General features: G+C 35.5%; 3 protein-coding genes and 1 non-coding gene across 5 annotated transcripts; 2 read left to right on the forward strand and 2 right to left on the reverse strand.

The window, feature by feature from the left end:
- Positions 1–3425: 3425 nt before the first annotated feature.
- On the forward strand, positions 3426–4574 carry LOC103948780 (vascular-related unknown protein 3). 2 transcript variants are annotated; one of them, XM_009359848.3, is made up of 3 exons: positions 3426–3919; positions 4048–4116; positions 4236–4574. In XM_009359848.3, exons 1-3 carry the CDS (start codon positions 3551–3553, stop codon positions 4371–4373), a joined length of 576 nt encoding a protein of 191 aa, XP_009358123.2. In that variant the 5' UTR covers positions 3426–3550; the 3' UTR covers positions 4374–4574. The 2 variants fall into 2 exon arrangements, with proteins under 2 accessions (XP_009358123.2, XP_009358124.2); XM_009359849.3 differs by lacking the exon at positions 4048–4116.
- A 1157-nt stretch (positions 4575–5731) lies between these two features.
- Positions 5732–5802, reverse strand: TRNAG-CCC. Its single transcript has one exon. It is a non-coding gene; the product is annotated as a tRNA-Gly (tRNA).
- Positions 5803–6163: 361 nt separating this feature from the next.
- LOC103934563 (electron transfer flavoprotein subunit alpha, mitochondrial) lies at positions 6164–10002 on the reverse strand. The gene is made up of 8 exons (XM_009344315.2): positions 9814–10002; positions 9507–9689; positions 9014–9225; positions 8408–8571; positions 7989–8147; positions 7494–7546; positions 6782–6922; positions 6164–6461 (listed from the first exon to the last, which is right to left on the reverse strand). The coding sequence occupies exons 1-8, from the start codon at positions 9895–9897 to the stop codon at positions 6384–6386; spliced, it is 1074 nt and encodes a 357-aa protein (XP_009342590.2). The 5' UTR covers positions 9898–10002; the 3' UTR covers positions 6164–6383.
- Positions 10003–13716: 3714 nt separating this feature from the next.
- On the forward strand, positions 13717–22279 carry LOC103948779 (protein disulfide-isomerase 5-3). Its single transcript, XM_009359847.2, has 15 exons — positions 13717–13997; positions 15657–15747; positions 16119–16213; positions 16735–16792; positions 16917–17098; positions 17220–17277; positions 17962–18002; positions 18206–18280; positions 19346–19402; positions 20148–20214; positions 20347–20493; positions 21110–21331; positions 21571–21723; positions 21825–21902; positions 21978–22279. Exons 1-15 carry the CDS (start codon positions 13957–13959, stop codon positions 22053–22055), a joined length of 1443 nt encoding a protein of 480 aa, XP_009358122.2. The 5' UTR covers positions 13717–13956; the 3' UTR covers positions 22056–22279.
- The last annotated feature ends 1439 nt before the right edge of the window (positions 22280–23718 follow it).

Below are 23718 nucleotides of genomic sequence, written 5' to 3' on the forward strand. Positions count from 1 at the left end.
TCTCTACCAACTCATTTTTTAATACAATATTTTATAATACTGGTACAAGAATTGATGTTAGACTGTAGGTGTTAGAGAGTCCATCTAACATTCCTCCATGTGACATATGTTATAACCGCCAAAGCTATAAAGAAAATTAAAACCAACGTCAGCAATAAGATCTATAACTAATCAAAGGCTTAAACTAAACATTGACAATTGGCGTCAGCCACGTTTGTGTTTTGTAAACCAATTTTCAACAGTTATTTATGTTGTTTCTTCTGGTTGAGGCAACTTGATACATCATTCTATCCACCTATCCACTGTTGGCAGAGTTTTCAACGGCCGACTTGAGGGAAAAAAGGAGTTCAAATCCAACATGGTGACCAAATACATTGCTCTCTTTTCTTCTCGGATATCCAGTAACCTGCAAAGTTGTTACTGTCAATTACATACCCACCTTAGTCGACAATGATCCTACCCAAATTATTAGTATGAATGATTGGAAATATTTCTTTTTCTTTCTTTTCATTATTGGAGGGAATAAACGATTAAGTGCTACTCAGTTGAGCTGAATCGATTCATTTTAAATCTAATATTTTATTTATTTATTTAACAACTACTCATATTATATCTAATATAAAAAAACTCATTTTAAAAAAGCATAAATTTTAGATGGGAATGTTATCTTCTAGTTTCTCATTTTACGTTCTCATATTCCCTTCTCATCATGTAATTTTGTATGATGATCTGAACCGTCTACGTTTCATTTCACCCTTTTTAGGTAAACTCTGTTAAAAATAACCAAACTAGAAATCATTTATCTATTTGATTAATTTTGTCAAAATTTTATGATTATTTGAACAACATGGTTTGTTTAAATTAGAATTTGTGAATTCTTCAATATTATTCTTCTCAACAAGAGGAAATATATGTAGTTGTATAACCCCTAATCACAATTAATCTAAGAAACCTATTAAGGAAAGGAATCCTCAATATAATCAATTACAATATTTGCATTCCTATCTAACAATCCGCCTCAAGTTGGTGCATAATATCGAACATGCCCAACTTGCCCACAAGTTTTGCAAATATCCTCTTCGATACAGTGTTTGTTAAGGCATTTGCAAGTTGATCTTCCGACTTGACTCTTGGTATTTCAATAATCTCCAAATCTAGCTTCTTCTCGATGAAGAACCAATATACTTCCACATGCTTTGTTCAATCACGATGAACTGTTTTAGCTACGATCTCACACGTAACTTTATTGTCACAATACAACTTCATAACTTTTTTTGAATCATATCCCAAATCCCTCAAGATATTTCATACCAAAGCATTTTAGTAGTTCTCAAAGCAACAACTTTGTACTCGACTTTGGCACTCGAGCGAGTAACAACATTCTATTTCTTAGTTCTCCAAGCAACGAAATTACCTCCTACAAAAGTGAGGTAACCTGATGTTGATCTCCTATCGTCAATTGATCCTGCCCACTCGACATCTGTAAACACTTCAACCTCCAAATGACCTCTTTTAGATAACAAGAACCCTTTACTTGGAGCTGATGTGAAATCCCGTCCCCGGATATCGCTTTTTCATATTTCGTATTTTTCCAACTTTATTTTATTTTCATTAATTTTGTAGTTTTACTTTGGTTACAAAGTTTGGTTTTTTGTAATTAGTCATTAAAAATCCGTAGACCTTTGGGGTCACTCATAGAATTTTCAGATAGGGCTCGATCCTACGAACACATAGATGAAAATCATTTGTGAAACAGAATTTTAACGAGGGAGATATAAGCGATCAAAGTCAAAGGTAATTTGGCATATTGTCGCTTGCTATTTATAACTTCCCTAAGAAGTCATTCCCATTTTGGAAACCCAACCTAGATAGCTGACCAGTTTACCCGTTTGACCCACGATCTACCCAGGTTCGCTGGGCAAATTTTCGACGATGATTTCGACATTTTTCGGCTGTTTAACCACCGTAGAGGGTGGTTCGAAGGCCACCGATTTTTGGGTTTTTCTTCGTCGTCGATCACTCATCTCTAGTCACCCCGACACAACAATCACAACCAATCATAACAATCGCAACCAATTAAAAATTCGAATTGAAAATAAGAAAACCACCCCACCTCACCTCACCCCCACACCACCCAACACAGTTTGACAACAAACCTCTTTCACTATGCGTCGTGAACCCGCCATTAAGCACCTTCTGCTTGTTGACAGCCTTGACGCATCGCTCTGTCCCATGTGGACGTTCTGCGTAGTCCTGTAACAACTGTGTTTTTGAAACGGATGGTTGGGCTTTTCCTTTTTCTTCTTGTTTTTTTTTTTCTTCCAATTTTTCAGTTGACAACTTCTTTCTATTTGAAGAAAGCCATGCGTTCTCTACGTGATCTTAAATTTTTGTTTTTGTTATGGCTATAAAATATAAAATAGATTAGGATAATTTTTAGTAGGGCTTTAGAAGACATTTGACACAAGGTCAAAAGTGTCATTAACTTTGTTAGTAAAAAGTTGGTGGGGAAATAAGTTTGTGGGGTGCATATATTTGTTCTCATAATTAATAGGACTGCTAGCTATCTTTCTATTTTTATCATCTACTTTCACCTTGTTTTATTATTTTTAAGATCCTACAATATTGCTTGATATTTGAATTTTCTATGTTTTAAGTCATAAAGACCATATCTACAAAAAATTAGCTGAAACAAAATCTATTTAGTCATCTAATTTTATTATCCAATAATAGACAAAAGATGTTCTTTAGTTGAACAAAGAAATCATGACAACTTTACTTGAATGGTTAAATGATTTCCCATTTGTTTGATTATTTATGAATCATATTTATAGAGTAATTTATAAAATAAACGATTTTGATCATCAAGTAATATTGAGAATTTTAAAAAAAAAAAAAAAAAAAAAGAAAAAGAAGAGGTTAATTATCATCCTTCAACAATTAACTAATCGTCACTAATAACACGCTGATGGAATGTCACCTTGAAATTATAACTAGCTAGTCTTGATTAAAATGTTGATGGTGGGCATATCTGTAGTGGAAAGACAATGAGATAATATTTTGGAAGATGTATATACATAGAGAACTATTACAGTTCATCAAACTGTTTCTGCGTTTCATAAGTAGACATCGATCGTAACAAACAATTATTTCTCCTGGTGAGATATATATAATAACCAAATGGCCAAAGAACTAGTACAAAGTCTTCGGCTGACTAAATAAGTGACGCATTCAACACGATTGGTGGAAAGGCAAGTCCACCCCTAGAAATCTTAGGCAAATATAGTCACAAGGGTCCAACCCTCTCTCTGGCAGTTGGGGCAGCCAAATTTTGCTCCTACTCCCTTAAGGTGTCCCCACATGATCAAGAATATTGATCAGGCTACTATTTTCTTAATCCCAATATTCTCTTTCTTCTCTACTATATATACCTGCTCTCCTCTGGACGTCTTTTCTTCAACTTCCCAACAGTTTACTACCAACACCATATACCTATATTTCCTTGTTCTATTTTCATCATCTTATTAATTCAAAAAGCACTACTACACAGATGGAAGATCGCTCCAGAAACTCTATGATGGGAAGAGGTAATTCTTCTGATACAAGAACCATTCCTCAAGAGTCCCCTGAGGAGAGTAGTTGGACTATGTACTTGCAAGATTTCATGACAACCAATAGTCAAGACGATAACGATGACGACCGCAGTTCTTTCTCCTCATACGGTTACGAGAATTGTTCCATAATCTCCGACGCCGGTTCTTCAGTCACCCGAAAGTTTACTATTAATGGAGAAGTTTTAGGGTTTGGCGTGGTTGGAGGTTATAATAGATCTGGCGTCATGTTTAAGAGACAACCCAAAGAAGTTTTGCTTGATGATGCTTTGGAGGACACAGCTACTTCTCCAGTAAATAGTCCCAAGGTGGCTATCCTAATTCCTGATTGTTTTTTTGTTGGTCCAATGTTTTTTTAATCATGCTAGCTGTTTACAAGTCAAATGTTTAACTTATGCTTCCCAGATTTAATTAATTTCATTTGTACTTTCATTAGATTCGTAATCTAAGCCGGTCAACTGTGGAACCAACACTCCAAAAAGATTATATAGACATACCTAATGCGGTAAAAAAGAAATTTACCACACTATTTTTTCATCTGTTTTCTTTTTATTGTAGCCTTGTCTTTTTTGCAAACATTGAGTTCTTAAACTGATGGTGTGCTTTGAATTTTTGCTCTTACAGGAGAAAGGAAGTACTTCTGGCCGGGTGGATGAGAGAAATGAATCGGGATTTATTGGGAGAGAGAGTGACTGCACAGAACTGAAGAAAAGAGGACTTTGCTTGGTTCCATTTTCTACGGTAGCAAACTATTTTGGATGAATCATTGCTATCATCGTCCATATTTACTAGTACCTCAGTGAATACGTATATCTCTTCTCTCTCTCTCTCTCATGATCATTGATTCTGTACATAATGTGATCGATTGCTTTTATCATATGCTATTGAGCAAGTACACTCCATGTATCATCAATTTCAGCAATAACAAAATCAAAACCAGTTGTCCAGTAGCTGTAGACGATATATGTAGTCTTTTCCCGTTAGGTTTATAATATGATCACAATCATATTGTCATGGTATCAACAGTATCAATATTATAAACGACGTATCGACGGCATATGTACACTAGCATCTCTTGAAAGTGTGTAGCTAACCACGCTAGATTAAATTTGCATATACAAAATATAGCAGGCAGAATTAGTGTTAGATGAGGTAAGAGACATTAATTTATTGGGCCAAAACTGCACAAATTAACTTGATTATATTCGTCGAAACTGTCTTACAGTGAGGAAATCAAATAAGTTCATTGTTGAAGATCCCCACTAAAGGACCATTTTGTTGTAATATATCCCTTTTCGAATTTATCTTTACCTTAAAAAATAAACATTAACTACTAGACACATCAAAGAAAAACGCTTGCCACTTAGTACTACGATTTAGTGGTATTTCTCTTCACTTGCAAGTAAGAGGTCGGTTCGATTCTCGTCAAAGACAAATTTGAACCATATTATTGCTAACCCATTATGAGATTAAGTTCATCCCCCTCCCCCTTACTATAAATAATATCATTTGTTTTAAAAAAAAAAAAAAAAAAAAAAAAAAAAAAAAGGGGAAAAACATTCAAACGTGGATTAGATTGCTTGTTTAAAAATATCAGATATACCATTCACACCGAAGACAAGTACTAGACATACTCACATATCTGTCATCTGTGTACTGAAGAAGCATCCTTTGTTAGTAGTCTTTCATTTGGATACCCAGCACATGCACATGCGGTTCCCTCACGTAACATTTTTTTGGTTTATATGCTACATGTATATTCGCATTCTCTCACTACAAAGTGATTGAGCATTATCCAATTTTCTCATGATCGATCACTCACTCTTATCATCATTAGTGTATTTTCCTGGCGGAGATGGTTTCACCCAACCATTGCAAAATTGAACTTAAAAGCGAGTTCGCTTTCTGTTTTGTCATTGTTATCTTATGTAGTATTGGTGGCTCGCCGGATTTTTCCCATTAGATACACTTCGTCTGAGCTTTAACAAAGGCCGTCTATAGTCTTCCGTTTTGTAATTCCTTTCTTCTTTAATTGGGTTGCCAATTTTAAGAGAGAGAGGGAGAGAGAATGAGATGAAGTAGAACGTTTTAAATGTTTAAAAAAAATAAAAAATTGGGTGTGCGCATCCAGGGAATCGAACCCTGGTCAGTACCGTGGGAGGGTACTATGATACCACTACACCAGATGCGCTTGCTTATTCTAATGGTTTATTGTAATTATACTTACAACATTTTCCCATTTTGTTATTTCCAGCTTGATTTTTGAAGCAATGTTTAAATTCACTAGCCAAATAGAAGCTCGTTCCAATCCGAAATTCTACTGTGCTTCGACATGTGGCATGCATCCGACTGGAGAAATCAAGAGATGGATGTGTTGTCAAGGATTTAATTACCAAAATTTAAACACTCGAAGATCTCGATGTATACTATACACTAGTGCCTACCAGAAAAGCCCGAAAAACTATTACTAATAAAAAACAAAAACTAACAAAAGGAATCGCCTCTACCACTTCTATTTTAAAATATCTACGTTTGCTAATGCATATGACTGATTGAGATGGGAAATCCACAGGCGCCTTTGGCCTCTTTTTTTTTTTCTTTCCAATAAGTAACTCTTTTGGTCACAAAAAAGAAGAAGAGTATTCACCAAAAGAATTATCAATTTGGTGTTATTCAAATTTAGACCATCAGTTTTGAATATTGTTACAATTATTCAATTGTTCAGCTATTTTGCAGCACCTTTTGGATCCTTGAAACGAGCAGGTTTCGGGTTTATTTTTTCTCAGGAAGCTTCTCCAGCAACTCCGGAATAACTTCAAATATATCGCCTACGAGTCCATAGTCAGCAACCTGTGATGATTGAAGTTTATTTTACAATTGGAATGGCAAAATCAGCAGCATGTAAGTGCATCCATGTCATATCATTCCAAAAGGTCTTGGAACTACGAAAACTACACGCAAAGCAAGTTTTGCGGAACGTAAATTCCCTAAACCTAAAACACAATCTGATTCATATTTCAAGAACGCTTCTCCCTTTTTCTTTTCAGCAGCGGAGGAAGTAAAAATGGCTTGGACCTTTGGATCTTTGAGAAAATACTAATTTTTAAGAAATGAATGCATCTTGTATAGGATGAACCTTGACAAAACTTCGAGAGAGTTCAAATCATCACCTGAAATATTGGGGCATCTGCATCTTTGTTCACAGCAACAATGTACTTGGAATCTCTCATGCCTGCTAAATGTTGAATGGCTCCTGAAACACCAAAAGCCAGGTACAACTCCGGGGCAACTATCTTTCCAGTTTGGCCAACCTAACAGACAAAGCAATCACATTCTAAGAGAAGTTAGAACCAAAATACATGACAAACAGAACAAAAGACTAACTATAACAGGATCAAGGATGTGAGACATCATATCCTTGAGATAGTGCAAATGGTTAACATTCATGATATCTTTATGGCGAACCATTTTGAAATCAGAACATTCAATTCCAGGAGATGTTTTGCCTGTTGACGAAGTATAAACTAAAGAGGAAAAAGCATACTAGCTTTGACTACAACAGGTACTCCAATAGTCCAATGAAGCATCTGCTCTACAAACTACTTAATTGGGACTACAAACTACTCCAATAATCCAATAGTCCAATGGTCCAGTGAAGCATCTGCACTACTAACTACTCCAATAGTCCAATGACTAGAACAGAAGATGTTTTTGGATCCCAGAAAGGATTCTGAATTGGGACTCAACAAGCCCTTCTATATGGATGAATTATTCACTTGTTGCATAATGTCAACTTATAACAGATGAGTTTTGAGAGTATCATGTCATTACATTAAACACAAAATATTCTTCAAGGTTGGGAAGAACATTTATAAATGTTACCTGCAGCTCATTAGGAACATATCCTGCATCAACAGCAGCACGGGTAGCTCCAACTAATGAAAAGAGAAGAAACGTCAGATTTTTCTTATCCACATTGCAAAAACAGAACATGCCTATAAGTTCAAGTATGGAAGGCTAAAATTCATCTAAATTGTGAATTTAATGTATGTTGTTGATATAACTCAACAACATATCACATTGCTAGAACAGAATATGTGTATAGACTCAAATATGGAAGGTTAAATTTTTTATAAATTGTGAATAAATGTTTATACAAGTCAACTAAATTCTGTATATCATATTAAGTCATAAGAAAGCATGGCAAGTAATCAACCAGAAACATTACAGCTTATCAGCATACACACAGCCACAACTCACACACGACAAAGTAACAAGAATAAGACGCACGAAGAGCAACACTAATAAGATTACAGATGCTGGAAAGAAAGAAAAAAAGAATGGAGTTCTGAGCACAAAAAGGATTGGTGGAATTACCAGCTGCACCAAGTTTCTCAGCAAGTTTTTCTATCATTTTGAAGTTTTCAGCACTTTTCAACGCACGGCCCCCAGTAACCACAACACGAGCATTCCCAAGATCAGGCCGTTCTGTATCCTGTGATGTGTGCTTTACATATCGAGATTTACCAACAGAATCTGCAAATGAGATATAAAGCTATTTTAAAAGATGGCCTATGTTTTAATAGTCAATTAGGTAAAAAATTTAACAGCTCCATTTATGATCAAAAGGACGTTTTCTAGGGTTACACCATAGACATTTGTAGCATTACCGTTGACCAGTGAAAATGAATTCACAGGTGGGCATAGAAGCAGTCACATAACTTCTTGTTAATTAAATTAGATTTAAACGTATATTTGACTAGCAGATATTATGCATTCAAAAATGACAATCTGACCTTCACCAAAGGTGGAGAGGTCAACCTGGGAGATAGGAGCTTCATTTGATTTCGAATCAGCCCAGATGGGGGACACTGGAAAAGATGTTGACCTAATACTCAGCAGACAAGGGCCAGCACCAGTGTATCGAACAGTACAAAGGGCATTTCCGGCATATATTGGCCTGCCATATGAAAAGATAATCTTACATTCTTACTGGTAGCTTGATGAAACCAACATGTACCACAGATACACAGTCAAAAGTCAACCAAGACATGCTTACACAGGAACGTGAAACTAACCCCTCTAGACCTTTCCATAAGGGAAACAAGATACAAGAATAAAGACATATTTCATGTTGGCATGCATCTGAGTTATAGTAAGCAGATAGTTCTAGTTTGAAGAGCAGGGTATTTCCTGATGCATGAGGATATGATTTTGTAAACACAGTTGTAGTGGCTTTGATGGATTATACTTCGGTGAATTGCTATTTCACCGTGTTGTACTGTTGTTTAGTTAATTTCATTTTACCAAAGTCGTTATGTACAAAAGAAAAACAAAATCACCAAACAATAATTTACATAATACGAGAAGTGATCACAACAACAACCTAACAACAAAGTTACCTGACAAATAGATGAGAATCAGAAATTTCAATCACATCCGTGATTGGAGAAACATCTAAAAGCGCAGCAGCCCGTGGCAGTATGTTCTTCCCAAATGAACCCGAAGCAGTGATTACATGTGAGTACCCGCCTTTCTGCTGAACCAAATGGATCAGTCTAGCCCAAGGTTCTGCTAGATGATGACTAAATTTCTCAGAATCAGCCACAAGCACCTACACAAACAGTTAGCAATCAAACACCATAACACTCTGCATATTTCAAAATCCCATATCATCATATGGGTCAGTAACCCATTTGGAAATATAAAGGCCGTTTGATAACCATTTCGTTTTCAATTTTAAATTTTTTGGAAAACCGAGAACTCTTTTGGTAACTATATCCTGTACGCTAAAAACTAAAAACTGAAATGGTTATCAAACGGGCCCTAAAACAACCTCAAATGCAAGATTTTTAATTACAGCTTGAAGAACATGCGGGGTGCCATTTGAGATACCTGAGAAACTGACGGGTCACACGAAGCAGCATTCGCAGCCGCTTCATGGAGGGCAGGGCCGGAGCCTGCTAATAACAACGAAATCGAGTTTTCGTCGCTCAAAGAACTTGCAGCCTTCACTGCGCTGACTGATTGGGGTTTGATATTACCACCTTCATGTTCGGCTAAAACCAATGTGCTAATCTGCTCAATTATTCGAAATAAATCAGAAAATTATACAATTACAAACTGGTAATGAATTCTCAGTAAATTAGTCGAAGCGAAAATTTTGAAAATTCTGAGGAGACTGGAGGAAAGTGAGACTTACGGATCTTGAATTGAAGGATGAAGCGAAAATTCGTGACTTGAAGGAAGGAACGATTCGTTTCCTGAAGGCTCTGAAAGCTGCCATTTCTGAAGCTCTCTCCCTCTCTGTGTGTGTAGCTTTTGGGGACGATGACGATGGAGGAAGAATGACATAGGCAAACGATCGAAACGGCTGAGCTCCAAACTTCCTAATAAACGTGGCATTCTTATCAGTTATCACAACGGTTTTTAAGAAAGAACGGTGCGTTTCACCTGGGTCTTCACTTTTTTACCTTCTCATTTTAACAATTTACTAACGATGACGATCCCATCTAACGGCTATATAATAAATAAATAAATAAACAATTTTTTTTCGATTAAACATTTAATTATAGATATGTTAATACAATTATGAAACGATTTTCTATTGAGTTGATTTTTTAGAGTTAATCTTTAGAATTTGGCCTATAAAAAATGAGAAGGTTTCTAATATTTCCTTGCAAATTTTACTCTCTTTTTTGTGTGACCATAGATGGCATTAAATTGTTGATATTAATAATTGGACAAACATGGATGAGATTGTAAAATTACACAACGCACAAGTACAAAATGATGTAGATTCACTTGAAATTATTGAATTATTGGAGATAGTTTCAACAAAAAATATCGCGAAGAAATTACAGATTGCATGTTTTGTAAGATACTTTTTGGGTCTATGGCATCTTCCAAACCTGACGCATCACAATTTGGAATATACACCTAGACTTTCACACCCCGAACCCTAGATATGTCAAGGATTGACACACGACGTTTGTTCTACCTGCTCAACAACCATGCCGAGCTTCGAGGACATGACCAAAAATAACCAAGCTATTCAATAACAGTCATTTTTTTTTTCATTTTTTTCATGGTTACATCTAACCTCTGTGCTAGACTGTCTACGCACCTCAAGACAAAATCAAGCTATTCATAGTTCAGCTTTTAATAAACTCTAATATTTCTCATAGTACTTTATAGCAGAAAAACATAAAGTTCTAGAATCACTCAATAGAACTCAACTAGCATAATTCACTAGATTGTAGACTACATAACAAAACCATATGCCAATCAAGATTGTGATTTCGTTATTCACACATATCACCACGTTCTCTAACACAAATCAACAATCACCACAAGCAATCTATTCCATGAATCAAAGATGCACTATATTAATACTTAACTATGCTGATCACCCAACAAGATCAAACATCGCTTCACTGATTTTAATAAGCCAACCTATATGTGGTTTACTGTATATTCTTTACTTGAAATTCAAGTATTCAACATCGTAACTCTAAGTTACAACCACAAGCATGAACCTGAGTAAATTATGTGCATAAGAATCTAGGGTTCTGGACGAACTCAATAGAATAGAATAGAAAAAGGGATTCCGAATCACTGACCACAATCCAGCAAAGATAGGGTTCCCCAATGCAAATTAACTAGGCGGACTCTAGGTATCAATATGATAGTGCGATTCCCAATATGGATTAACCAGATAGGACCACCTATGATCTAGTGACAAAGTAGGTCGTGACCTCCCAATGCAGATTAACTACGCAAAGTACCCTTAGAATGCGTATGATCCCCCAATACGGATTAACCATGGAAAGTCACCACTATAATGCTTATAGTCCCCAATGTAGATTAACTAGGCGAGACCATCCATGTACAACACTACTTCATGGTGCTGTCATTTCATCGCATAGGATATAACATACACTATAGACTCCACATAAATGATGATTGTAAGCACATACACTATAGACTCCACACGATCAACAATTATGTAATCACAAAGACATACAAGTTTTATAGAATAATTCTTATACAGTCCTCGACATATCTCTTCATACTAGTAATCACACATTATCATTATTGTTATCTAGAAGCTTAATACACACGTAAATCCCAATAAAGTGCCACTTGCATGCAAACTGAGATACACATCCCTAAGGTGGTTCGCTAACTAAGATAGACCCACTAGACTTTATCGGGTCTCTAGTAATGCTAACTTCCGCTCCTAAGAATGATTCAAAACATGTTGACCAAAAGTCAACCTTCAGTCAACATGGTTAACAGTAAAGTCAACAACCCTATGTAATTCAATACGGAAGATCTGCACATTGAATTTTTGATCCGTAAATTCCTAAGATTCTTACATAAAATGAATAACAACATACTATATTTCGTGATGATCTAACGGTCGAATCTTTGTTAGTGACGGTTCTTTGTGAATTTAGGTTCAAACAATGAAATCTCATCAAATGGACATCGAAAATGAAATCAAGGCATATAAATTAGTCTAAGGAGACAAAGTTGGGTAACTGGCAACGCGCCACCTCCACACGCGTAGCGACTGGCGGTTCTGACTTGTCGGAGTTTTTAACGATCACCAAAATGACTCAAATTATACTAGCATTAAGATAGTGAGGAATAAAGTATTTTTCATATCTTCACCGGAGTGTAAATCTGGCCAGAGGACGGCGAAAATTGTCATGGAAGTCACGAATTTGCTATAATTTTGTGTTGTCACCATGGATGCTTCAATGGGTGATCGGAACCCATGGATCTCATCTTGGGGTCCTGGGCTATTAACTAGCGGTAATGATAGACCTCGGGGGTGGACGGAAGTATGGATTTGTCGTTTGTGAGGTTCGAAGCTATTGATCTCGATACGTTGAGAAAACATGGCCAAATAGGCACAAGGTTGGGTGGGTTATGTTCATGAGGATGAGGAGTTTAATGGTGGTGGTGGCAACAAGCCTTGCCGTAAGGGCTCGTCGAAAAAACCTCAGGAAGTCTGGATTGAACACAAGTTAATGGGCCATGTACTTGGGTCAATGCTGGCCAACACCCAAGCGGGAAGGCTTCTCTAGTACTTCTTGACCCTTCCACTTATAAAGGTCTTAATCATAAAAATCCGCCCACCTTTGCTTGTTTATTTCTCCTTTGTTAAACTCCATTTCGCGAACGGTTTTCACCTACCCTTTTGTAGAATTGAGCTTTATTCGAAAAAAATTAAGAGTGCCCTCGAAGGGCCTACGACCTTTTAATGACCATTTACGAAAATCAAACTTTATAACTAAGTAACCAAAACTCTAAATTTGATGGAAATTAATAATAATTTTCCGAAAATATGATATACGAATAATTGAATAGTGGAATCCAGTGATTAGATTTCACATGGACACTTGAGTCAAAGAATGTTGACCGAAATCTGTAAGGTGACGAAGCCATAAAGTGATATTGAAGTGGAAAGTTAAGAATAAATCAAAACTTAAATTAATTGGATAAGAGTGCAGATGTGAGCGAGGTTAAACCTTTATTACAAAAATAAGTGTCAGAGCATAAATATCATGGTGCAAGATAAAGTATAAATACATCTTACAATTTCCCTAAGCTCATTAGTTAAGTTATTTAGTAAATTAAAAAATTTAATTTTAAATTTTAAATATGTAATCTAAACTACATATTAATAGTATCACTTATATGTGATTTTAACAACTATATTATTTAAAATTAAAAAAAAAAAATTACAAGTAAACTTCTCCCCTCTGTCCACTCCCTTATCTCTCACTCTCTTTCTCTCGCTCTCATCCTCTCTTAGCTCTCTACTCCTAAGTTCTTTTGTAAATATAATAATTTTTTTGAAAGGAAAACTAATAAAAAAAATTTGAAAATTTTAAGTTTTAACGATAGGAACAAAATAAAGGGTAAAATGAATAGTATTAGATCAACTTTTTAGTATAAAAATATAATTTTTCGTTAAAGTAAACAGTACTGAGAATTTTTCGTTAAAATTTCATTTTTTGAATTCCATTAAATTTTAAAATAAACATATAATATTCAAGTGATATTACTATAATATCAAGTCAGGTTCCCTCCACTCGATCTGATTCTCTTGCCGCACCTATTGGCCACAACATCCTCAGGGCACCTTTGCTTATCACCGTCGCAGACGTGACCAATAAGTAGGAGCGGAAAACAAATAGAGAAAGCAAAAGGCGAGAGACGAACGCTGCAGCTCTCTCTCCCATTTCATTCTCTCTGTGATTTTGCTCGGGAAATTGGGATTTGAGCTCTCCGTTGCTCTGGAATCAAATCCAGTCCGCTCATCTCAGCCATGATTTCCACCGGCAAGATCAAGTCCGTCGATTTTTACAGGTTAAATCTCTCGCATTTCCTTCACTCCCTTTCACTGTTCATCAGCTCTGTGTGTGTGGTTTGGATCTGATCGTGGAAAATTCAGTTGGATTTTGTGTAATTGGTTTTGGTGTGTGTGATCTGTGAATTTTTTATGGACAAGGGAATGAATGGCTTGGAATTATAAACAGAATTGAAGTGATTATAATCAAGATTAATAATTTAATCAATACTAATGGAAAAGATTGGTGATTTGATTAGTTTGGCTGCTTAGAATTACTATAGTAATTTTTTTCCTTTCAGATTTAGGTTGATTGTTTTTTTGGAGGAGTTGGAATAGTGTTTGATTGCATGAATGAACATTGGAAAGTAATGAAATTGGTATTATCCATAATTTTTCGAAATCGAACTTTCTATGGAATACCTATTTAGCTGTTACACAAAAGATGAATTAGGCATTCCATCCATACGTTGATGCCATTGAAAGGTCCATTTCAACCACACCACCGAAGAGTGAGGAAGCATTACTAGATTATTTGGATGTGCTTATTGGGGGCATTAATAGCAAAAGATTAAAGGGTTTTAGCTGCTGGGTATCTGGCCTTTATTGTTATTGTTTTGGGGGACAGAAGTTATAGAAACAAAAAGTTAAACGAAAAGAAAACCTGAGGCAAAAGATAATAAATAATGATACAAACAAGTATTGGAAAGAAAATCTGCTTTCAGAGTCGGTAGTGCATAGCATTGACATAAAAATTTCTAATTACATGTGCTCGGAATTGAGTAAATTTTCTTCATGCATGTATGAAACTAAAGTTATATTGTGCCGCATTGCATCTCTTCTAACCCTGTGAAATAGAAGGAAAAGGAAATTTTCTCGAACACCACCTGGACTGTTAGGGGTGTGCAAAATACCACCCAAACAAAAAATCTTGCCAATTTACCACCCTTACTCCACTTTTAGTGTGGATATGCCTACTGTCATTTTCCGTTAGAAATTCCATCAAATCTCATCATGAGATGAGCACGTGAGCACTTTTCCTGCATATTTTGGGGAAAGAATTTCTTTGACCATAGCTTGTCTTCGAGGAAGCGGAAGATATGTCATGTGAGCTTTTAGTCAACTGAATTCTTACCCTAAGTCATCTAGGGGCCTTTAAGTGTAAAAAATATACTTGTAAAGGGCTCACATGTATTGCAGTCTTTGCAGATGATACAACAACAACAAAGCCTTTTCCCACTAAGTGGGGTCGGCTATATGAATCCTAGAACGCCATTGTGCTTGGTTTTGTGTCACGTCTTCCGTTAGATCCAAGTACTCTAAGTCTTTTCTTAGAGTCTCTTCCAAAGTTTTCCTAAGTCTTCCTCTACCCGTTTGGCTCTGTCCTGTAATCGCATCTTCTAACCGGAGCGTTAGTAGGCCTTCGTTTCACATGTCCAAAAGTCTTTGCAGATGATACATAATGGAGGTGGTACATTCACGCTGAAACATGAAACTAGGTGGTACTTTTTGGGTGGTATTTGCACGCACCCCTAATGGTGCTGGTGGATTTTATCATTTTTTCTATATAAAATATATAATCTGTGCTGTACTTTCGGTGCAATATTTTCACCTATAGGGGTTGTCCTGATATTTTTATAAATATGTATTTAAGCTACAAATGCTTTACCTATGTACAGGAAAATACCTAGAGATTTGACAGAAGCATCATTATCCGGTGCAGGATTATCTATAATAGCAGCTCTTGCCATGATGTTTTTATTTGGAATGGTAAGCAGCTCATATCTCTATTGGTTACTAATGCGCTCGAATATTCAAATTTGACCCAATTGACATGGAGTGATGATTCTTTTTTAAGTTTTATCTCCAGTGATGTTTGTTTTGGTCCTGTATGGATGCTTAGCCTTTTTTCTATTTTATAATATTTATGAGAATTTCCAGTACATCTGTTTCGTTTTCCAAGTTCGTTTCTTTTCATAATTCTATTTTGTTGAGATATTCTTGTGGTTAATGTACATCATCATATCTACATTTACCTTTCTATATTTCTTTTTCAGTAATCTGTTTCAGCACTTTATTACCTTAATTTAATAATCATGACATTCCTTTACATCCTGGTGGAACTTATGCTCACTTTACAGGAACTGAATAATTATTTGACTGTCAGCACCTCTACATCTGTTATTGTTGACAAGAGTTCTGATGGGGACTTCTTACGCATTGAATTTAATGTCAGGTAAACTTTCATAGCGGCATTGACGTTCATGAAGTTATTAAGTCAGTTTGTTCAAAGATAACTATTTTAACCATCATTTTGTAAGTCTACATTATCTTCTTAGTGGTGGTACACATGTAGATCCTATATATGAAGTTATGAACGAATAGTTATTACTATTATAAATTATTAAGAGGGGCGTAAGTGTCATGGTTGAGAGTGGTGGGACTTATGAAGTGTTGACAAAGTGATGCCTAGTTCGGTTCATGGCTTCACGTGCATTTAAATTGATTAGGTTAAAATGATTCTTAGGTGCACTACATGCGAATTAGTAGGCAATGCTTTAATCGGCCCGAAAGAGGCAATTATATTGTGCGAGCATTAGACTATCAAGGTGCCCCGTTTCTTACTCCTGGAAAATTTGTTGATATAAAAAAAAACTCTTGGCTTTTCACTTCGATAATTATTATGCAGTATTTCTTCCCCTGCCTTTGTCTCAGTTCCTTGGCTCCCTGACTAATTTTATCTCCTTTGTCATGTAGTTTTCCCGCACTCTCATGTGAATTTGCATCCGTTGACGTGAGTGATGTGTTGGGAACAGTAAGCTTCTCTCTCTACTCTGTTGCTGATTTTTTCTGCCTAATGCTATTGATCCTTTGTTAGTTATTTTTATATTCTATATGTGGTATCCATCTGTCCTGAACCAGTTCCCTTTTATTCTCAGAACAGATTGAATATAACAAAAACAATTCGCAAGTTCTCTATAGGGACAGATTTAAGACCAACTGGCTCCGAGTTCCGTTCCGGACCCGTTTTACATAACATTAAGCATGGGGATGGAGATGAGTATTCTGGTGATGGCTCTATTTTGCTAACTGCCCAGAATTTTGAAAAGTTTACTCACCAGTAAGTGGAGCAACGTTTAGGTCCATACTTTTGATATTTAATGCCCCTGATGTGGTACACTACTGTTGTTATGTTGCAAAGTGATACCTTTCCTAATTTTGTTTAAACAATTCTTCTGCAGGCACCCAATTTTGATTGTTAATTTTTATGCTCCTTGGTGCTACTGGAGCAATCGCCTGGTAAATAAAATAGCTTCACATATTTTTCAAATCTCTTTTGATGAAAGTTTTAGCTTTCTTAATCAATCAATTTCTACAAATCTTGTTTTATAATTGCGTATGCATATGCATACTATATGTTTTTGGCATGATTGCAGAGAAATTAGAATCTCATATTTTGGCCAGAAATTAAACGTTAGATCATGTATGCCAAGAATGAGATCGTTCAATCATGGGAAAACTTGTCAATTTCAGTTTTCATTGGGAATAGCACAAGCTGAGGATTTCTTCAATTTATTTAAATCTTTAAGTTTTGCCAAAAAAAAGAAATCTAAGAGGTTGTAATATATGTATTTTGTTTCATCTGACTTCTTTCTTACATACAATTTTTTTTGGGTTTTGGAGACATGTTTTACTATCATTTACTGCCTTGATTGTTTCCCCTCATTTCACACTCTTGATCATGTATGTGCCTGTGCATATGCATTATCTTTTGATGAGTCACAAGATCCTTGGGTTAATTCATGTTGCCCTCTCTTCATTTTAGATGGAACTGTTCTATATTTAGAAGATACTTTGTGTGCATTAATTGTTTGGTTGATGTAATTGAACTATTTAGTTGAATCCATTCAAAAGCACATCTTTCTTGCTGCATTTGGATCTTCCTCTTTTATTACTTACTTCACGTTATCACTTTCTTTTCAGAAACCTTCATGGGAGAAGGCTGCCAAAATAATAAGAGAAAGGTGCTTCACTCTGAAAATTGTGCTGATTTCTTCCACATAATATGATTTTCTAAGGGAGCTGTTATTGGCACTCCTAAATGGTCATCCTGGACTCATTCCTTACAATTTGAAGTTCACAGTTCTCTCTCTCTCTCTCTCTCTCTCTCTCTCTCTCTCTCTCTCTCTGTCTCTGTGTTTCTCTCTCATGCTCCCATGGTTAACAGGTATGATCCAGAAATAGATGGCCGTATTCTTATGGCGAAGGTGGATTGTACTGAAGAAGTTGACTTGTGTAAGAGGTATATTTTTAAATTGCTTAGTCCTACTTTTCACTTGATTTTCTAGGGAATACAAATTGTTTTTTTTATTTTTATTTTTTTTATACATTTCATTGTGAGCATATGCATTTTCAGTTCTTATTAGCTGTAAAACCACTCTACAGTTGTATTCGCATCTTTCTCATTGTAAAAGAGAGCTACACATGCTATATATAATAGCTGACTTATGGTGGACAAGAAAACTGAAGGCAAAACTCCACTTAATGCGCTGCAATTGTAATTTTGTAAATAGCAGATTGTTTTTTCATTAATGAATATTTTAAATAATAAATTGAACTCGAAATGATCAGGGGTTTTTAATTTTGCTTGAAAATGTGGTCAAGACTTATAAAGTGGAAGAGAAACCTATTTACCTTTTAACAAGATTTTGGAACGAGTACTCTGAGCTGCCTACCAGTACCTAACTGGGGTGGTATACGAATCAGTACTAGAACTTAGTTTTCTAAAGGGTGATGCTATCCACACACCTATTTTTACTTCTCACACACCCTCTTAATTTCCGGCCGTCGGATCAAATGAATTGAAGAAGATCAGTGGACAAAAATTAATAAGGGTGTGTGGGGGGGGGTAAAAAGGGGGTTGTGAATAGCACTACCCTTTCTGAAATGCCCAGTTAGAGCTCTAGATTTTATCTTAAGTGCAGTATTCTTACCAACATAGCATTTTGCTAGCACATTAGTATGTTTGACTGTCTTTCTCATGAACAGAGAACTGTTAACCTCAGGTTGGGAACATGGATGAGCTCATTTTAGACTGTCTGTATCTTCTACATTTTCACATCGTATTCTTGAATGTTGCCCAGTTAAGCCATCACTCTTTAGTATCCCAGAATTGAACCACCGTTTTGAATTTTTTTCATATCCACCAAGTTAAGCTTTTATGTGCTATCTTGTTATACTTCAATCCTTTACATCACTCTAGATACAACTTTGTTGTTCTCATCTTTACTTATCTCTCAAGTTTGCTGCATGTGCCACTGTCTCCCTGTTTTTTGCATTATTAACTATGCTTTCCCATAATGTTCAGGAATCACATTCAAGGATATCCATCAATTCGTATTTTTCGTAAAGGAAGTGATGTGAGGTAAATGCTACAAAATTTTACGAACTTTTTCTTTTCAAACAGATTTCTAATCATTTATTTATTATCGAAATGATTTCAGCTCTTGGAGTCTTAACATTACATTTTAGATCGCATTATTTATGCTTGTACTTTTTTTTGTGTTCCATCTTCATCTAACTTGTATGTTCATCTTATCTGCATCTATTGCATAGCGCCTGTGGTTTGTAATATTCTCTTAGGCTCCATTTCAACATGTGGATTTTAATGCAAGACTTGAATTTGAGGTTTTTTAATATTGTGTGTGAAGTGTCAAAAAAGGGATAAGTGGGAAAATTATGTAGACTAAATTAGGGAGGTAACTTGAAATAACATTTTGTTCTCAAATATTTAATCTAATATTCAATTACATGTTTATTCGATTAGCATAGAATTTTAATGTCTAATATCTCATACAATTTATAATACATATGCAAATCCAAATCCTTAATATCAAGTCATCTATCTAAATACAACCTTTAGGGCCAATTAGGTCTTATCAAGGTTTTTGATGATAACAGTCCAGGCTCTTTCCTCCAGGGGTGTGTGTTCATTTTGAAGTGAATGTCCTGGGTTATAAAAAGGTTAACTGTTCCACTGTCCCTTCTTTATATAGAACCGGATTATTTTGATTTATACCTCCGATTCTCAATTTCATCCCCATGGCATGCCTGTCTTGTACACATGAGGCTTAACTTAAGCAACCTCTTTATCTGGCATTTTTTCACAGGGATGAGAATGGACACCATGAGCATGAATCTTATTATGGAGATCGAGATACAGATAGCCTGGTTAAGGTACAAGCATTCATAAGTTTCAGTTAGCCTCACTGCATCACATGTTTAACTTTGTCTTTGAACTTTTTAGTACTTGATATTCAATGCCCCAAATGAAATTGTAAATCTGATCTGAAGCTTCCATCCTTGCAGACAATGGAAGCTTTGGTTGCACCTATCCCTGTGGAGTCTGAAAAACTCTCTTTGGAGGACAAATCTGACAACAGGGGTGAGAATGCAAAAAGACCAGCACCATTGACAGGAGGGTGTAGAATTGAAGGATATGTGCGTGTAAAGAAGGTGATCTTTCAGTTGAAATTGAATTACTAGAATCATTGGGCACGTTAGACCTAATCATATGACAATTGTTATTCCCATAGAATTCTTTGCTTTATTCTTCTTGATCCCAAAGCATGGATTGAGGTGCTTCACATGCTTGGAAATGCGATGAAAGTAGAGAGGTGATAAGGATTGAACAACTCATATCTTTCTTTTCCTGAAGCATGCCTTCAGGTCTTTCACATGCTTAAAATTGGAATGAATAAAGAGAAATGCTAAGGTCAGTCATGACTACTCAATTTGGTTACCAGGACCCGTGCACACATGTTGCCCTCACACCCTGAGAACCACATGTGCAGTCATGGTAGCCATGGCTGGCCTTGGCCTCTTCATGAATAATTTTTTGCCACATTAGCAACTAAACTATGGCTTTGTGTAGTTGGTACCTCCTTAAGTTTTTAAGTTCTTGTACTTGATGGTTAACATGAATAAACAAAAGAGAGAATATTGTACCGGTAAAATGCATTTACTCATTTTCACATTCTGACCTTCCTTGACCTGTCAATTGACCCTACAATGAAACTCTTAGTTGTTATTTGAGTCGGAATATAGGTATGATTTGTCCTGTACCGTGCAGGTTCCAGGAAACCTTGTAATTTCTGCACATTCAGGAGCCCATTCGTTCGATGCTTCTCAAATGAACATGTCTCATGTCATATCACATTTTTCATTCGGTAGGATGATTGCTCCTAAGGTGATGAGTGATGTCAAGCGGTTGGTACCTTATCTTGGTGGAAGCCATGATAGGTTGAATGGTCGGTCTTTCATAAATCACCAGGAGTTAGGTGCTAATGTTACAGTAAGTTTGTCACCATCCATGATTCTTCCTATCTTACTGTGTTTGCTGCTCTATTTTTTACTAAATAGTGTTTATTCCTCTTCTTGATCGGTGATATTCCTTCATCTTTATTCATTATTCCTCTGTCTTTAACATATGATCTATTCAGTAGTGAAGAGATCGTGAATGAAGTTTATTTTGCTTCGAAAGAATATGCTTAAGGTGGTTATAAATACGTTTTCTGGTAATTGTATGTGCAGATAGAGCATTACCTTCAAATAGTAAAATCGGAAGTTATAACACGGAGATCTCACAAATTAATTGAGGAATACGAGTATACGGCCCACAGCAGCTTGGTGCAAAGTCTCCAAGTACCAGTTGCGAAGTTCCATTTCGAGCTCTCCCCCATGCAGGTTTAATTTTTGTTTCAAAAAAAAAAAACCAATACCGTAAATGTCTTTTAGTTTTTAATATTTTCGCTTCTCATTTCTCTTTCATTGTCTTCCATAACCAGGTCTTAATAACAGAAAACCAGAAATCCTTTTCACATTTTATCACCAATGTCTGCGCTATTATCGGAGGCGTTTTCACGGTTGGTATATTCGTGCCGTCGTTCTTTACTTCTCTCAAGAAAGCAAACTGATTTTTTCTTTCCTTTGGGTTGCAGGTAGCGGGGATAATGGATTCAATTCTGCACAACACAATTAGAATGATGAGGAAGGTTGAACTAGGCAAAAACTTTTGATAGATAGGCGAAGCTTTCGTTAGTGTACAAGAAGAATTCTTTTAGAAGAAAAAAGTGGAATGAAGCATCACAAGTGCCAATTTTTCGGTTCGAGTTTTCAGTACAAGAAACGATTTTATGAACATTATATATGCCTGTATGGTTCGTAACTCCTGTAACATATGTTTAGCTTCTATTTTATTTTTTTTCGAAAATAATTTGATGATGGGAGCAGATTCGTGACACTACTTTTTGTACATTATTTTTTATATGTTTTTTTGGAGCTCATTTCGTAATGTATTTTAACAATTTGAACTATATCTTTTAGAATATTATTCATAGATAAAAAATAAAATAAAAAAAATCAAAACCACTAGGACGTTAGTTTGTAGGAAGAAAGTAGATGGATACGATTTTACCAAAAAACTCTAAATTCTTAATCTAACGTTCATATTGTTTCAGATTTAGATGATTTTTGGTCGGTATATCTTTATGAAAAGTTGCGTAAAAAAATAGTGCAACCTATCAGTCCCCATGATATTTTAATTATTAGTGAGGTAACTTTATACTAAAAAGGGAAGCACAAACTAGGTACTCACGCCTTTTGTTCAGGAACATGTCTACGAAGGATAAGTCGAAGGAGCAATTATACTTCTGCTTTGTTTTTCTGTCTTCCAGAATATATCTTTCACCTTCTCTTCTTTGATATTTTTTGCTGCAAAGGTGAGCAGAAAGTAGGGATAAATGTGAGGAGTTGATATAAAAATCAATTTCGCTGTCCAATTTTAATTTCCATTATTTAACGGTCAAATATGCAACTAAAAAACAATAAAAAAAATTATATCTGATTGTTAGTCAGTGATATTAAGCAAATGCGCCTGTACTGTAGTTAGTCCCTTCAATTTCATTGGTTTCAATTACTTAGCCGGTTGGATTGTATTCCTATATTCATTGGACATCAATAGATTAGATTTATGTGATTAGTTTCCTTGCAAAATTCACTTATACAATTCAATCTAACATGCTTATTTTCTGCCATAGGTAAGGATTTTCATTTTTTTTTAAATTATGTTTACTATTTTATTAAGCCAATTATTATTATTATTATTATTATTTTTTGAGTAGTGCTAGGGAAATCAAATTGCAAACCAAATGATCTGTCACCAATAAGAAACAAGCACATTAATCGACACTTAATTAATAATCCAATCATCTACAACCATATCATTTAGTTTGCAAAATTTTGTTTAAAAAATTTGGTTTACCTAACATTACTCTTTTTCTTTAGCATTTAGTTTTTGTTCTGCACAGGACAACAAATCCACGATGAAAATTTCAAAACTACAAAATCTACAAACCAAGACCACGATGAAAATTTCATAGAACTATAACAAAGCATAAGATTTAGAGATTTTTGGCTTGTGGGTATAACTAGGTTTTAGGGTCTATATATTCAAGTGAGATTTTTGTTATATTTGAAAGTTTTATAAAAAATTTAAAATTGTGGAATTAGGGGTTAAATTTTGGTTATAAACGATAAAAACTTATATTCACAATAAATTTTATATTGGATTAAATATGGATTAGCTAGCTAAATTTAACGTCTTTGGATGGACGAACACCTCAAATATCTTATTGCTTCCATAATCGCGAGTCATGGAAGAAGGATAATACTTGCATCTCC

The sequence above is a fragment of a genome, unplaced genomic scaffold (genome assembly GCF_019419815.1).
Source record: "Pyrus x bretschneideri cultivar Hongxiangsu unplaced genomic scaffold, Pyrus_bretschneideri_v1 Contig267, whole genome shotgun sequence".
Classification (NCBI taxonomy): domain Eukaryota; kingdom Viridiplantae; phylum Streptophyta; class Magnoliopsida; order Rosales; family Rosaceae; genus Pyrus; species Pyrus x bretschneideri.